Source organism: Colletotrichum truncatum (assembly GCF_014235925.2).
Source record: "Colletotrichum truncatum strain CMES1059 chromosome Unknown Contig_0008, whole genome shotgun sequence".
NCBI classification, from domain to species: Eukaryota; Fungi; Ascomycota; class Sordariomycetes; order Glomerellales; family Glomerellaceae; genus Colletotrichum; species Colletotrichum truncatum.
Window position 1 is genome coordinate 3,160,117 of NW_027222405.1, and position 16,602 is coordinate 3,176,718.

General features: G+C 50.3%; 6 protein-coding genes across 6 annotated transcripts, besides 1 other annotated feature; 3 read left to right on the forward strand and 3 right to left on the reverse strand.

Annotated features, from left to right (window-relative positions):
- Positions 1-964: 964 nt before the first annotated feature.
- CTRU02_212339 (methyltransferase domain-containing protein) lies at positions 965-2,307 on the forward strand (the record flags this gene model as incomplete). The annotated part of the gene is made up of 3 exons (XM_036727022.1): positions 965-1,186; positions 1,266-2,006; positions 2,074-2,307. 3 exons carry the CDS (start codon positions 965-967, stop codon positions 2,305-2,307), a joined length of 1,197 nt encoding a protein of 398 aa, XP_036581266.1.
- An 886-nt stretch (positions 2,308-3,193) lies between these two features.
- Positions 3,194-4,056, forward strand: CTRU02_212340 (uncharacterized protein; the record flags this gene model as incomplete). Its single annotated transcript, XM_036727021.1, has 3 exons — positions 3,194-3,592; positions 3,687-3,854; positions 3,919-4,056. The coding sequence occupies 3 exons, from the start codon at positions 3,194-3,196 to the stop codon at positions 4,054-4,056; spliced, it is 705 nt and encodes a 234-aa protein (XP_036581265.1).
- A 328-nt stretch (positions 4,057-4,384) lies between these two features.
- Positions 4,385-5,529, reverse strand: CTRU02_212341 (methyltransferase domain-containing protein; the record flags this gene model as incomplete). The annotated part of the gene is made up of 3 exons (XM_036727020.1): positions 4,385-4,415; positions 4,468-4,624; positions 4,686-5,529. 3 exons carry the CDS (start codon positions 5,527-5,529, stop codon positions 4,385-4,387), a joined length of 1,032 nt encoding a protein of 343 aa, XP_036581264.1.
- Positions 5,530-7,382: 1,853 nt separating this feature from the next.
- Positions 7,383-11,504, reverse strand: CTRU02_212342 (tannase subunit protein; the record flags this gene model as incomplete). The annotated part of the gene is made up of 3 exons (XM_070205816.1): positions 7,383-9,164; positions 9,985-11,362; positions 11,452-11,504. 3 exons carry the CDS (start codon positions 11,502-11,504, stop codon positions 7,383-7,385), a joined length of 3,213 nt encoding a protein of 1,070 aa, XP_070060629.1.
- Positions 11,505-12,685: 1,181 nt separating this feature from the next.
- Positions 12,686-12,796: a sequence feature (Protein overlapping with rRNA (CTRU02_212343, KAL0933380.1) was converted to a misc_feature.).
- Positions 12,797-13,571: 775 nt separating this feature from the next.
- Positions 13,572-14,273, forward strand: CTRU02_212344 (uncharacterized protein; the record flags this gene model as incomplete). Its single annotated transcript, XM_036727018.1, has 1 exon — positions 13,572-14,273. The coding sequence occupies one exon, from the start codon at positions 13,572-13,574 to the stop codon at positions 14,271-14,273; it is 702 nt and encodes a 233-aa protein (XP_036581262.1).
- A 304-nt stretch (positions 14,274-14,577) lies between these two features.
- Positions 14,578-16,063, reverse strand: CTRU02_212345 (uncharacterized protein; the record flags this gene model as incomplete). The annotated part of the gene is made up of 2 exons (XM_036727017.1): positions 14,578-15,990; positions 16,046-16,063. The coding sequence occupies 2 exons, from the start codon at positions 16,061-16,063 to the stop codon at positions 14,578-14,580; spliced, it is 1,431 nt and encodes a 476-aa protein (XP_036581261.1).
- Positions 16,064-16,602: the final 539 nt, after the last annotated feature.

Here is a 16,602-nt window from a genome sequence, read left to right on the forward strand (position 1 = left end):
CCGGTTATCTAGCTTATTGGGATGTTCTAGCCAGTTTGCCATTGCCAGCCACATACATATGCTTTTCATATGATTAACCACCATATTTCGCAAAAAGGAATGCAGAGTTTGAAGTACACGAAACAGAAAAGCAATATGTTTCATGTCTCAAGCCAAAGTACCAGGAAGACATCCGCACTTGGGATGGAAATTTGTCCCACTAGGACTCAAGCTTGCACTGCATGCAGCGAAATATGGGGAGAGAATTCCCAAGTCATACATACCATAGACCCTTGGCAAATGATGCTTTGGCTTCAGTGGAGGTCGGGGACAATTCCTGACTCGGTCATCGTGGCGTCGACGGCGTCACATTACTATCTTCCCTCTTTGGGCGTACAAAAACGAGGTTTGGGGGGCCATTTGTTGCTGTTCAGCCGATAAGGGGTTCTGATAAGGGCATGCCGTCTTGCCCATCATCTCCTTGGCCGTACCAGTAAAAACACAAAAAAAAAAAAACTACCAGTATATCTTACGACACACATTGTCGTGCTTTATTACATATTCAGAAGCAAATCCCCCACAGTCCGTACATTCAGCATGGACAGGATAGATTTCTGCCCATGCGGAGGGGACGGCACGGACGTTGCACTTAATAGGGGTTAGGGAAAGATGCGTGACCCATTGCCACGCTGTTGTGGTCGCTTCAGGGATTGAGCGGTGCCATGGATTTATGTACAGGGCTTTTCCCGGAAATTTCCTCAAGCTGGGTTCCCGGACGATCCGCACAAACCATCTTTCCCATCTCTTCAGCAATAATCAATTAGAGTTGATTCAGCAAACGTGGGGTGACAATCCGGCTGACTACATATTTCAAGTCCTTTCGCATTTTGGCTGTCTTTTTTTTTTTTTTTTTTGCGCCGTCTCCAAGCATTACGGGTTGCCGAAGGGAGGAGTCCGCCGGTGACGCTTAAATCCCTCTCCTCCAATGGCATCGAATCAAGAAGGTGCCGAAGGTACCAGTGCCATGGGCTTGGGCCCTGTACCTCAAGCCCATCCTAGCACAGAGCCAACACGGAATGAACCACCAACACTCACATCCACGATGACGACGAGGACCCCTTCTCCGCCCCGAAATTCAGGGCCGACGAGTATTCAGTACATATTGAATCCGGCTGAGAATGAAACTGTCGCACCTCTACAAGTCGATGTAAGCAGTGCCCGTTGCGGCGCGTGTAAATCTCGTCAACAACAATAAATAGCTTGCAGGCTGACACCACCTCCAACAGCACGACATTCACCAAGACGAGCACGATTCAGCCTATGGCTCTGATGCCGGCTCTGCATACACCGCGTCCATCACTTCCTCCATCTACCATTACCAGTACGAGAACGGCCGAAGATATCATGCATACCGCGAGGGCCAGTACGTTCTCCCCAACGACGATCAGGAACAGGAGCGGCTAGATCTGCAGCATCACATCTGGCGTTTACTTCTAGGCGGACGTGTCTACACCGCTCCCTTACCCGATCCGAACGACGAACAGACCGAACCACTGAGGATACTCGACCTTGGTACGGGCACGGGGATATGGGCCATCGACATGGCAGATGAGTTTCCCACGGCCGAGGTCTTTGGCGTTGATTTATCGCCGATACAGCCGGAGTGGGTTCCGTCAAATTGCAAGTTCCATGTCGATGATTACGAAGACGAGTGGACATACCGGGAGGACGAGAAATTCGACTACATCCACGGCCGCGCACTGAGCGGAACATCGTCGGACTGGGCAAGGTTCTACGGTAGAGTGATGGGCGGACTGAAGCCCGGCGGCTGGGTTGAGATGCAAGAGTACGATGCGTGGATATTCAGCGACGATGACAGTTTTGATCGAGCAGTATGGACGAAGGAGTGGGTCACAAAGCTTGATGAAGCAAGTAAGATGTACGGGAAGCAGATTAATGTTGCAAGGTTTCACAAGCAGTGGATGATTGACGCTGGTTTCGAGGATGTTCAGGAATTGGTTTACAGGGTTCGTCCTTCTACATCTTCGTCTTATCTTCACATGCATAAAGGAGAAGTTGCTAACGAATCTCTAGATACCCATCGGGCCCTGGGCTAAGGATCCTGCGCTGAAAGAACTTGGTCGTTGTGAGTTGGTTCACATGCAGATGTCAGTTGACTCCCACACACCCGCCCTGTTCACCAGGGTTCTGGGCTTCAGTCAAGACCAAGCAAAGGTTCTTATGGAGGGCGTCAAGAGAGAGTTCAGAAGCAAGGACTTTAGACTCATCACAACCTATCGATTTCTTACGGGGAGGAAACCTTTGTGATCATAGATGGGATCCACTGGTTGTCTGATGAATTTTCGAATACAGCGTTATGAGAGCGATCAAGGAACCAAACATTAATATATGAGCCTAAATTAGTCGTCTGATATCGCCAAGTTAGGTTTATGATCCTGAACTAACGATACACGTAAATTTATTCATTTCAGCATCAAGAGCTTCTTCATTTTGGTAGAGGTATTAGAGGTTAGACAGAGAACATGCCTTTTACTACACCCTTGTAATCTTCTTTTTGCAACCAAACTGCAACGAATGGCCCAAACGCCCATTCAGTTTAGGGTATGGTTTCTAGTTTGAATACTCAGGTGGGTAGAGCCCTTATGGAAACCTTACTAAAAGGGGGGAAGCAATAGACCTGGGGAAATGTTTAAATTGCTTCTGGAAGACTGCCGAAACTGGAAAATGTTTCCCAAGCAAAAGGTTAAAAATACTCAGGGGCTGGATTACTAAAGAACAATAGTCTCATTTCCTTGTCAATGATCCAGCTCCCAGAAGCCTAAATTATGCTTTCAGTAATTGAGGGAAGGAATGCAAAAGGGATGGGAACGCCGTTGTACTGCAAACGGCCGTTTCCCCAGCAGCCAACCACCCAAATTTCTGTCTGCGGCCTAACATACGATATTGGGCATTTGGAAAATGCTCAAGGGGGGGGTGAAGAATCCGTCTTATTTTTATCCCTTATCAGAGGGTGATCTGGAGCTCCTAAAAACACGTCAGCGACCTTGTGCGACACCCACCTGCCGACGCCACCGTTAGACCACGACCCCTCTTTCTGCGTTGCTGGGATTTTGCACTCGTAAATCAACCATCCCACCTCATCTGCGGTCTACGTCAAAAGGGTTGTGCTGCACGACAGCATACTTCCATAGTCATGCCCGAGTCCACCGCATCCAGCCCTGCTTCATCGGGCGATGGCGGCGAGGCCGATTTTGAGCTTCCCGCCAACTTCACTGACACATACTTCTTCCCGGCCTTTGGGCAGCTCCAGTCAGAGTACCATGTCGGCCAACCAATCTACGAAGATGGAGAGACCTGGTGTCTTTTAGCTGAGATCGATGCGGCCTCCACATCGGCTGGGAACCCCTTTTGTATGGTGTGCCATGACAGACACGGAGACAACTTCATCATTGGCTTCGACTTGAGCAAGGGGTTACGATTCGCCCCTAGCCAGTTCAAGATCGGCTATACCATCGCCGTCGTGTACGCCAAGAGGCACAATTTTCTTGATAATACCAAGGGGATCCGAGTTGCGGACCTTGCGACTTGCCATGTAAGTGAAGCAGCTTCGCATCATAGATCCTTATTGCCTGTTTGAGTTGGGAAAGCCGGTGGCTATTTGATATTCATGCCCCCCGTTTTACTAGGCTTTTCCCTTCAAGCTCGATGAGCTACTCGGCGTTAGCAAAAGGCTGTGCGACTATTGGGATACTTTGGACGAGGACGGCCGAACGAAGAGGTGCTACGCTTGTGGGAAGGAAGCGAGGAAGCTGGAGGAATGTGGTAGCTGTTCTTTCTTCTTCTATTGCAATGAGGTACGTTAAGATGACGACGACTATAGGCCGGCTATGAAGTGAGGGGCTGACAAAATCATGTTAGGACTGCCGCAAAGTTGGCTGGGAAGAAAAGAAACACAAAATGGACTGCCAGGTTCTCAAAGATCGTAACATGAAGGCATTGCTTGGAATCAGCTCCAGGGATACTATGGAAGAAACCAGGTTTGAGTTCCCTGGCTAGTTCAGACAGCATTTAGACACGTTGAGATGATGATAATAAGATGAAACTAATATCTGGATTCGTGTCCAACTTAGACACATGTAGCTTACGTGTCACTCAACCATAGAGCTGGATAGTCTCCCATGCAATGCATCTGCTCATCTAGCAATTGTCTTCCAGAATGGAACCACGTGCCAAAAGATATCAAGCTCTTCCATACATATGGCAGACTTAAATTACTTCATTGTGAAGGTGTTGATATTTAAATAATTTATTCATCCGTACCATATCCTACCAAAGGACCAATGGGACGGAGTTCATTGTGCGCTATGTTTCTGTCCAAAGTCATTCATTCCGGCTTCTGGCCGTACACAACGTAGCTTTCACCAAAGTCAGCAGTCATTCAAATTTTAGGTGAAAGAAAGCACTTACATGGGCCAGTAAGAATGGATTGCAGTGTTCTTCATGTCACGTCTTACTTCGGCCAAGAAAACATCTACGCTTTCTTTGGACCAGCCTAGAACCCGTGTGTATACCGCCACGCTGAGCGCTTCCAGCCCAGACGTGATGTTCTCCAGCGTCCATAGGCCTTGGAATAGTGGTTAGTTATCCTCTAAAGTCACTAACGGTACCAATCGCATAGGACTTACCGAGCTCCTTGTACCGTGAATGTTTCGGCCACCTGTTCTGCGGCCACTTGAATACGACCTCGGTGACATTCACGAAGCCGGCCTCCTCAAGCTGTTTTTTATACAGCTTAGCTCCGTCGAACGGCCTTCCAATCGCCTGTGTTCCTTTCAGAAGCTGATCAGCCCATCGATAAAGCGCCGTATCCTCCCCCAGCGTGCCATCGTCGGATGTAATCGGCGCGATGTCTGTGATCTCAATCCAACCTCCGGGGTTCAGGTTTTCGTAGGATTGCCGAAACATTTTTGGGAAATCTGCAATAGCGGCCGTCATCATGCGACTATACACAAAATCAAACTTTTGGGAAAAGGTCCATTCCTCCTCAATGTCATCGATCTGGAAGCTCACGTTCGGGGGCACGAACGCCGGTTGGATGGGAGAAAGATCTATGCCGATCAGGTGTGACTCGGGGTACTGTTCCGCGAAGTCTGTCGCCCATATCCCGGTGCCGGTTCCAATATCCAACACGCGCTTGGGGGGGTTTTCGGAAGACAAGGGCGCAAGGTGCAGCTTGTCATCGAAGGTAAGGAGGAAAAGGTGATGTTGCAGATCCAGGCGCTCGTTCTCTGGCTCATCGTTAGGGATGAGGTAGACGCCATCCTTGTACGCATGGTATGTTCGACCGTTTTCTTCGCGGTATTTCAGAATGCTGCTATGTAAAGAGGCAGTGGAGGACGACAGCTCGGCACCGAGAGAGGAGTCGGAGTCTGAGCCGCCGGCGTCGCCGCCGCGGCTTTCGACATCTCCAGCCGTGTCCGGATCGGCTTCGATGACAGCGGGTGGCTGGACGGGTTCTGGGGTACTCATATTGATAGTGTAAAGATACACGTTGGTCACGGGCACCGATAGAGATCAAACGGGAACGTCGCTTTCAAAGCAAGAAAGATGGGGTGTGGAAGGTAAGCAGGGCGAGAACCCGAGGGATTCATGACCGCAAATAGCCCCATTATTTCAATTGGGATTCGGAAAGCTCCAAGCACTTGTGACAAGACAAGACGATATAGCCGCACGCGAGTACAGCCGCTATTCCGGAAAGGGGAAATGCACCATGAAATGTTGTCGTCTGCGTGAAATCTGACCAGTTCTTCATGAATGGGGCACTGGCTGGGCTGGGCCAGCATACACGAGGGATTTTAGGGTGCCATTATCCTTGAGGCCCATGGGTTTTGGTGCATATTGAACAGGCGGTGGGAAGGAAGTTCTTTAGTTAGGGAGAATCAGCCAATAGGCGGCCATCTGGGGTTCACGGCGTCGAATGATGTACAAGGAGTGCTGGCCAGAAAAGGTAAAGGATTCATGCAGAAGGTCAGAAAGGGTCTCGGAGGCAGAGGGTTTGGGTCCCATTATTCGCACCTCATGGTGTTGCTCACTGGGGCACCATGTGGCTATAGAGGAATTCCCTGACTGGCAACAGCAGAATCCGGGTTACTGGGCGGTGCTGCCATGGTTCATGAACAGGGATGTTATGTCTCAGCGGTGACTTTCAGCGATAAGCTACCTAACCCCGCCAATTCTCATAGCTCTGAGGCGAGTAGAAATTCGTATGCTACGGGGTAAAAAGAGATTACACTTCTTCCCAAAAATCCATTAAAAGTGTTACGAGAGGTTCATTTAGGCTGGTGAGTTTGTCGGTCTATCTAAACTGATATGTCAAGGGCATGGCTTGGAGCTGCATTTGCGCAAGCTGCATGCAGGCAGTGCTTTCCGACGAATCTGTCATATGCAATCTTGCAACCTTTGCTGCCATTATTTCATGAGTGGCCATATCTGGATTGGACCTTTCGGCTGATGATGAAGAATGATGTGGAAGCAAGAGTCCTAGATCGTGCAAATGAGACCCCTTAGACTGAGAGAGATTAACAGGAGGAATGTGCAGGGTAATCAAGCTGAATTATTCCAGCCTTGCTCGGTTAATTTACTACACCAGCTGGAATGGCATCACGGTCCTCAGATATGCAGACCTGTGTCTGCGCTGGAGATTGATATGGGACAGAGCAGGGCCATCACAAGTTGGGGAGTAGAGATTAATCAACAGGTGGCAACTTTCTGACTTTCATGGACTTATTCAGAGAGATGTTTCATGGTATCAGTGGGGGACGAATCAGTTTCCCTCTCTCCAGCGTTTAAGGATCTACAATTGTTTGATCCTTGAAGCCTCAGAGTTAGAAAGACGGAATAAAGTCTATCTAGTTTAGGTTGGATGTCCCGATGAGAATGGGCGTTTGTGTAAAGTGGCTGTGGCGGCTGGCAAAAGGATTTTGAGAATACTTTTACTCCCACCACAAAAGTAATATGCCAATGAAGTTTTAATATAAGACGAAGACATTTGAAATTCATGTTAGGTCCAAAAGGTATCTTCTTAAAGGTCCAGTACAGTGGGTTAGTGAAGTATAACTAACATGTTCCGATGTTACTAAGACCAATTTCCGGACTGTTGGTTATATACGAACTCGCACTACGCTGAACAATCTGCCATGTGTAACGGAACAAATAAATTTGGTATATAGAAGCAGATTGAGTATATAAAACGGTCGAATAGATGTCGTTGACCTGAGTGATACAATAATATATACATGGAAGTGCCAGAAAGGTGAAGCCCGCCTCCTGCTGCTTAGCCCCCAGGTCTCGCTTCTACAACTTAGCAAGCGGAGAAATATAAACTAGTAAACAGGGACCTTGAAAGCATCGAAAGTGTACTTCCAGGTATCAATGGAAGCTTGGTCATAGACACAGTCAAATTTGGCTCCATTGTCAGTCCATAGAGGTCGAAGAGGCCATCGACAGAGCGTGCTGATGTCGCCTGTGCTGTTCAAAGTATCCGGGGCAGCTCCGTTCTCAACCCAATCAATCACCGTCTGAAGCGTCGTCTGGGGCCATCCGCCGTTAGGCTGGTGTGAGTTGACACCACAGTGAGCACCGCCGGGAACGAGATACAGCCTGTAAAACTCGTCCAGCGCAGCGGAGCTCTCATTGAAGCCCTGGCCGGGGAACATGACGCTTCGAACGGACTCGTAATAGTGTACCGACGAAGCCGCGGGGATAGAATCGTCCTGTTCGCCGTGCACGTGGAGCACTTTTCCGCCTGCGGCTTGGAAGGCGCTGAGGTCGGGATTGGTCGTCTGCAGCGAGTCGGCGTAATGGTTCATGCCGTACAACATCCAATCTCTCAGGGTGTCGTACGTGACGCTGTTCAAGGATTCGAGCGTGCTGGTGTCGCGAAGCTGGAGGTAGCGCGCAACCCACTCACCTCCGAGGCCGGAGATGCTCACGCCCCAGGTACCGGTGCTCTCATCGAATTTTGTTGAGGCGTCGGTGAAGGCGGAACCGGGCTGGTAGTTGAGATAAACACGCTTGCCCTCGGAATCATGCAAGCCGTCGTAGTATGCTGCTACTAAAGCAGCTCCTTCAGCGGTAACAGTACCGTTCTGCGCAGGAGTCGGGCTGCTGCCGGGGAACTGACGACGCGCGAGGCCACCAAACCCGCCTGGGCCGCTACTACCAGAGCTTGCTTCACAGGAATAGGCCTCGCCAACAGTGGAGTTGAAGTCGAATGTGAGCTTGCAGAGATCAGAACGCGAGACGACACCATCAGTCTTGCCATCGAGAGGGTCGCATGCCGCGATGGTCAGGTTAAGTATCTTATCAAGTTCGCAGGACGGCGGGAAGTAGCCGCGCGTGGTCTCCATCACGTTCGGCGTCAAGTGATTCACCTGCTGTTGACCGTATCTGAAAGCAGGGGCACCCGTAACGGCGCCGTCGAATTGGTCACCGAAACGCTGCACCTGACTCCAACCCTCACGACCGCCTTCGGAGCAACCTTGGTAGTATGAGTAAATCTTCTGGTCAGCTGCCACGCCGTAGAAGTTGCGGGTAAACTGCTTTCCCAGAATAGCGAGCTCATTATGGGCTTGATAACCAAACATATAGACAGATTGCCAGTTGGTGGTACCGTTAGCCGCAAGGAAGACAGCATCCCACTGGGTATTGAACGACCCAAAACCGCCATCGGTGATTCCGGAGACGGCTCCTACGATGATGCCTGTCGGGATGTATTGGCTCTGAGAGTTGATGGCAAGGCCTCCACCGCCAGTCGAGACATATCGATTTTGGAAGGCGTCCGGGGCGGGAACCCAGTAGGTGACATGGACGATATCATTTGGCAGGCCATCATGAGAGTAGGCAAATGTGACGTTGCAGTAGTCGATTGTGCTAGTCGGGTACCATTCTGAAGTAACAGAGGTGTTTGAAATAATGGCAGTTTGGACGGAGGAGGCGTCGATGGTTATACCAGGAATTGTTCCCGCGGCTGGGAGGGCTTCCTGGGCGTGAGTAGTTGTGCACACGTCCGAAAGGGTTGCAGCGCGGACGATGGCTGGGGCAACGGCTCCCGCCATGGCCCAAATCAAGGAAACCATGTCAAATATGCCTTGGTAGAAGGTTTCCTAACTGGCGTAGAAGGGAAAGGTGAATTGGAAACTGAGGTTATGGGAGGGCTCAAACTTCGTTCAGAGAGGCGGAAACGCTTCGAGATATAAACGCGTGTCTCGGGCCCGTTGCATCTCCTTTTTACCGGGCGGGAATGGCGGTGCACTCGTCATCGCCGTTTCTCCATTTCGGTTGCTCCTGAAATCTCTCCAGTTTGAGGGCCGGATTGAGCGCATTACGACGCTGTCTAGGTGTCCGGAGGTGAGACCGAGGCCTTGCGGGCCAAGTGCGAGGTCTGGCCGCCACCCGGCTTTAATACTCCTCGGAATAGCCCCACAGTGGGCGCGGGCCGTTGGCACGGGAGTTAATTAAGCGTGAATCGGACAAGCCCCACCGGCGCCATTCTGACGATCTCTTCGGGAACGACGTTGCGGGTTTGGGTAGAGGCCCAAAGGTGTCAAGGGTTATGCCCCCCAAATTCCTGGGACGCGGCTGAGGAATACTCCAGTAAGCCAAATACATGAAAAGACACTGCCCGCCTAACATGGAGAGGCTCGTGGGTCGTCCTACGTTCTCACGAGTGGATCGGTCTTAATTAGACTTAAATCAGCTATGGAACCGCCGAGTGCATATCACGATGTGGCTCTGGGGCTGCCGAATCTGCATATGCGAGAGAAGTTCCTTGACCGACAAGGGTAGTGCTCCCCAAGGGGCTAGGTATCTGATTCGGCTATTCGCTAACAACTAGAAAGGCTTCGAGCATCTCATGCATGGCACATCAGGTGATAATAATTGACCCGGTTTACGATCCAGGAGATACTCAGTTTGCTTATGTACCTCCCCGTTCGTGCCTTGCGACAGAAAATGAACCGTTCGTCGGTACGTCGTCGTGCCATTCTCATTCTTGATCACATCAAGCTCGTGCTCTATCGGCGCCCCAAGAAGTCTCTTGCTTTCTGGCGGGAAGGAAACTTGCGCCATTGCGGCCGGGTTCTTCTCCAATGTGCCGTCATCTAATGACACTCCGTGTTCGATTTCGGCTCCGCGGCGTCCAACTCTGTACAGGGTGCCGACGTCTAAAAGGCCTTCTTTTGGCGCTGGGATCTTGGTCATCAGCTCCAATGCCTCAAGCCGAGTCTGCAGGTCTCTGCATTTCACCGAAACGAATCCCATCATCGATAAGAACCCTTGCTCGAACGTGAAGCTCGCCCTCGGTCGATCGTCTGGGAATGTAGCCTTCAGTTCTGCTGCACGACGTGCCAAAGCCACAATTGTACGAAAGTTCTCTGACCATTCGTCAAACCTAGACTCCCCCTCGCCATCTATTGTGTTGACTTGTATCCTAGCCATTTCTGTCTTGATTTTCATGCCGCAGATGGCGATTTTCTTCACTGATTCCTGCGGCGGTATCGTGGCGTCCAATTCGGACACTTTAGCATGGAACTCTTGCAATCTGGTCTCAAGGGGTTCCCTTCCGGATAGGTCGCTTTTTGCTACAAGCTCGATTGCATGCACGGTAAGGTCATCTATCGCGTTCTGTGCTTCTTCGACACTGGTAAATCGGGGGGGCATCGACGCCTCGTAACCAATTAGACCGGGCACCAGCACGTCGTCTGACGGTTTCTTGCCGAGGAAAAACGAAATGAAGCTCAACCGTCTGAAGATCGGCATCAGGTACTCGCGTGCCCATGAGGAACAGCCAATCTTGTTGAGGATGAGGATGCCGTGCTTGCAGTGCCTCAACGCCGCCTCGACATCGCCTTGGAGATATTCCACACATACAAACAAGACACACACCAGTAATACCAATTGCTCGTCCTGTGCGCCCTTTATTTTCTCGATGGCGGCACTATAATGGCTCAGTGCAAAGGCGTTCCCACGCTTCTGCCGCGTCACACGGGCACCCCCGTGGAAGTCTTCGTACAGCGAGCTGATAGCCAGTACGGCATGCCGGACTGCCGGCTCGAAATGGCTGAACTGCACCACCAGATGAGTCCAGAAATACGAGTCCGTCGGACCGGAGAGTACAGGGCCGACCATGTGCGAGAAGAACTGAAAAGCGCGGCCTTCACGCTGATCGTGAGCGGTGAGCTGTTGCGGACGGTACCAAGCGAGGCCGTGTTCGAAGTTCGGCTCGTAGCCCGCGCATTCTCGCCCTGACGATGTGCATCGCATGCATTTCGGCTTGGCCTCGTCACATTTTACCTTGCGGGCTCTGCTTGGAATATGGATGATTAGCTTTGATATTGCATCCGGAGAGAAATATGCAGAACTAAAAAAGCAGCGGATCTTGGTGAAACCCACTTGCATGTCCGGCAACCCGTCTTCACCTTCGGACTGCCCTTTCGGGGCGGCATTTTTGTGCGAAGGCGGATATGCCGAGGTTGCGCTGAACTCTGTATTGACCGTCTTTGTCCTCCTTGAATCTCCAGAGTGGGGCAAAAGCGAGATGTTTCGCGGAGTGCTATGGCGTCACTCTTTTGCCTAACTTGTCTCCTTTCCTGATATACCAATCCTGCCAGACTAAAGTTGGTAAGGTATCTTGAGACTATCAGCTTGTCAGAATACTTGGCACCACAGGTTAAGCTCAGATGAATATTTAATCTGTCAGAAGAGGGGCAAAAACGAGAGGGAAAGATAGGAAGATGGGCTTACTCGCAGTGATAAAGTCGTGGGGAAAGGGTTCGAAAATCCTGACGTCTCGTAGGCACGTTAGTCCTATGGGGCAAATGCGAGCTCCGCCAGCCAGTAGGACGCGTAAACCTTCTTATAGTGGCAGGGCCCAGCCAGCTGGAATTCAGAGTCATTGGGTGGGGGGCCTTTATCCTTGTCGTAACGCCGAAAAACCGAATCCGAGTTGAGAAAGGTGCCCGGCCATCGCCCGCCGTTCGTTTTCCATTTTGGGCTGGGGGAGCAAGTGAGAGCCGTTCGGGGGATTAAGGTTTACCCTGTAGAGGTTGGCCCACATTGCCGGGCTGCCGGGATGTGGGGTGTCGGGGCTCGGTAGCCCCCGGATCAGTAATGAAGAGCTTGATTCACAACTCTTTTTCCCCAGCTTGATACCCGATAGGGATGGATAGATATATTCTTAAGTAAAATTTAACGACATTCGAAAATCCTTGGGGTATTGCATGGAATAAAACTGCCACTTGCCTCGTTATTCCATCGACCAGTAGTAGCCCAGGGCCAGCTGCGCAAAGTTTGAGCTTAGGGCTTTCCGTCATAATATAGTCCTCATTGAAGTCTCAACCGAACCCATCTATATCAACGCTTTTCCCTCGGAATGTGAGATTTCAGCTCATTTTATCCTCAAAGTTCGAAAAATTCATCTCATAGTCATAACCGCCTGACAAGGAACCCAAACAGAAGACTTCAGATTCGCTTTGTGACAACCTTCAGGTAAATTGCTAGAGGCCTGCCATCTCACCCCGAATGGATGGAAAGCTCTGCTGCATTTAACCATGTTTTCAGTTTCCATCAAAGTAGTTTGCCTCGGACATGGCGTAGCATTTTAGTCGGTTGGCTTCGGACATATATGTCATGTCAACTGCGACCCACATTGTTCACCTACATAGCTTGCTTCACGATAGTGTCCTGGTACATACGACCATACCCACTGGAGAACTCGGGATCCCGTCCGCTCTCCCATAGATAAGCCAGTGAGGGCCGGATTAGTAGTTGGGTCGGTGACGACCAGCGAATACCTGGTGTTGTATGTCTTTTTGTTCCTCTCTCAATGAGAGGGAGATTGCTTTCTTGTGGTGGGCGACGACTTTGTTGCATGATTATTCTTAGTTTAATGTGGAGTCTTTTGGTGTTTCCAAGATTCGGGGAGCTCCATACCTTAATGATTCGGTGCAATGGCTATTTCGATTACGATACACTGTCTATGATCTCTAATAGAGGTGCCATTTTGAATGCCTTTGGTCTGAGTTAATCCGAGCTCTTTAACTTTAAGCTTCCTTCTGCTTGGCTTTCTCTGTGTAGATTCCTCGTAGAAAGGCACCAGTGGACATATCTCGGACACAAAGAAGTGAGCGCCTTTGCTGCCGGTCGACAAGGTATTGTGTAAGCTTGTTAAAAAAAGCAAAAAGGAGGGGATTGCATATCCCATCAATGGATGGAAATCCGCCTTTATCATGACACAAATTCTTTGATAGGCACGAAAAGAACAATCCAAATGTGACGAGTCAATACCTGGATTACCTAACTGAGGTGTGTCTCGAGTGTTGTATTAAAGCAGCACTATTCGCCTCCCAACATGGTATCAGCCGCGTCAAGAGATGACCACAACTAAGGTTGTGTCTCACCAACACCGCATCGATACCATACAGCATCATCCAAGATCAACTCAATTGCCAAGGTAATGTGTCTCTCAACCCCATGACTAACATCTAACAGTCTTTCCACCAAAACATTCGACCATGTCTCCCAACTCACCAAGCCTCTCAAAGCACTCTCTCAACCCATCGCCATTTCCAGATGGAGGCGTAGTAGCCTACCTTTCGATAGATGGCCCCGTAGTAGCTACAACCCTAACCGAGCTTGAATCTCTCCGTTCCCGACCAGATTATGAATCCTGCAACCCTATCCTTTCAGACGCCCAACTGGCTATTGAATGGGACTACTCATTGGCGGGGTATCCACGATGCCCCGTCACCCAGCCCATCCGCGTATCACAACAGAAGATTGACGTTGAGTGGGACATTTATAAGCTCCGTGCCTTGATTAGAGGAAGCCAAGTTGATGCTAACGCTTTAGCAGGCCGAATGATGGAACTGGAGCGAGGTATCCACGATGCGGATCGAGTTATCGTAGACGCCCACCGTCGCATGCGTATAAATAACCAGGAAACTTGGGCATTAGATGCTAATATACGTGAGCGATTTGGCCTTAGGGCGACGCCGCGTGTTGACATGTTTGAAGTTGTCAAGCGCGCCATCAAGGCAGACTGGGATGTTTACAAGCTGCGTAAGGTTTTCTCAGCGATTCAGGCCGATGTTGATCGTTTGCTTCACGAAATTACCCACTTGGAGGCAAAGCTGGAGAAAAAGCAACACGAGATGGGAGACACTTCGAAGTTTGTGAAAAGGTTCCCGAAGCACACGTGTCGGAGTGAACAATAACATCCTAAATGTCAAATGCGTGAGCGCTTTGCGTTTACGAGTTATCTTGATAGACAATCGCCTCTGTGGATCATTACTAATAAGATGGTATCTATGTGCCCTGTAGCAAAGTGTGGTATCATAATCTCATGACTTGAGCAGCAACTCCGATCGTTTTTCCTTCCACTAACCGTGGCCTAGCCCCTCAGTACCATGACCATAAAATCTCCCAGAACGATATCAGCAATACTCTCACTCCGAACCATGATGTACACGCAATCGTTTTGGTTGCAATCGGAGACTAATAACTCGATTACTGGACCGTTCAAAACTCGTCATCATCGTCGTCACCCTCCATCTCAAGGAGTTCCAACAGACTAGGATGGGGTTCTCCGCAGCAAGGGCATACGCCTAGCTCATCATCGCTCATCAGTTCCTCGACGTCTTCCATGGGGTAGCCGCTACTACGGCAAAACTCAGTCCATTGACGTTCGTCACCGTCGCGGGTCTTCGGCACTCGTTTCCAGATAGTCAGGTCCTTGCGGCTTGGGGCGGACTTTGGATGACCGGTCTCTCTAGGTGCAGGAGGCATGATGGGCTCACGGGGGTGATGGTGGCCTATGTCAGAGTCTGAATCAGAGTCATCACCGAGGGATGAGTCGTCATTCTTCTTAGGTCTAAGGGTCTTCCAGGCTCGCACAACGCGAGCGCAGCTCGATATACCTGAGAGGGGCTTCAAGGCATTCTTAAACTGGATGAAAGAGGGTAATCCCGCTAGGAACAGACCTTCGTCCTTCAAGAGACCAGTAAGCTCCGCTGTTGCTTTGCTGCCTGCGTCGTCTATCGGTAAGCCAGTAACCTGCAGCTCGTTCAAAGAGCAACCCAGTTCGTGCGACGCCATGTCGTGAAGTTCACTTCCAGGCATGGGTAGAAAGTCATCCATGAAGTTGACAAGATCGATGCGTAGTGACTCCAGGTTGGGGAAGAGTCGAGGTCGAATGATTTTTTTGTCGTGCTTCGGATCGAAGGGTGCACGGAGTGCACGCAGGAAATCCGTTACCTGACCCCAAGTATAGCAGCGGAAGCCACCGCGGGCATAGGTGTGCTCATTAACTCGAGGAATGGTTCGCAGAGTGATGTCGTTCTTGAGAGACGGATGATAGGATCGGTCAAGCTTGTGCTTCCGCTTCTTGTCATCGAAATACTGGGCGATGATACGGAAGTTGACATGCTTGATATTGGTTCGGTGAGAGTAGTCCAAGTCGGCAAAATTGCGAACAGCATCATGTGTGGTGAAGACGAAAGTGTTATGATTCCATAAGATACGACTGCCTTCCTCGTACATGGCTTTGCAGGTCGCCAGGAAGTGGATGGCAATCTGGTTGCCGCGAGATCGCTCTGTTGTCGTAAGGTTTTCGGGCTTGAGTTTCGACAAGGGGTCAACAATGGGACTCGTGGACGTCAAAGAATACTTGAGAATCCGCAGTATAACTTCCGTCGGCAAGTACGGGTAAGGATGGGATTCAGAACATATAGAAGAACGGGTTCGACGGCCATTGGGCCGATTGTACTTCTGGTAAGTGGCGGAAATAGGCGACCAACAGATGCCGTTTTCGCGAAGCAGTTTCTTGAGTCTTGCATTCTCGTCGCTGAGAGCCTTGTTCTTAGTCCGAAGAGGAGCGTTGTACTGAGCTTCAGCTTGGTCCTCTACATCGCGACACTCCCATGGCATGATATCCTGCGGGACATTTAGTCTTATATGCCCAAAAGACAAGACGAGCTAGCATACGCACCAGATCGCGATGCGCCATTGTGACCAAGTGACGAAATCACCAGCTAGATAACGATGATATTGATCTTCGTAATTAGCTTGCAGGTGGAATGCAAACAGAATATGAATGATCAATTCAACAAATGACCGGAGGATAGAAGATTGATGGTGCCTTGCCGCGAAAGGCGAGCGTTCGTTGTCACTTCGACTTCTCAGGCGAAATGGTGGCGAGAGTTTCACTCACCGAAAGAGCTCATCGGGAAGTGGAAAAAAAAAAATTGCAGCTTCTGAAAAAGCTCGGGGCAGGGTTTCGGTGAAGCAGGGTATGACCAACAAGTGAACGAAGTCGAGATTGCGATACAATCCAGACTGGCGCGATGAAGAAAGGTGAAACGAAGGTTTTGGGAGGGATGTGGGCTGGGGCGTTCGTCCTGACGTTTGTGCAAGGGCCGAATCGGAGCGAGGGTCAGACAAGACGAGAGTCAAGAAGACGAAATTTGGGTGGTGTAACAGGAAGAAGGGGGGGAAAAAACTCAGGCGAGTTGTGGATAAGAATTGTGCGGCAGTCGCGGATGACGA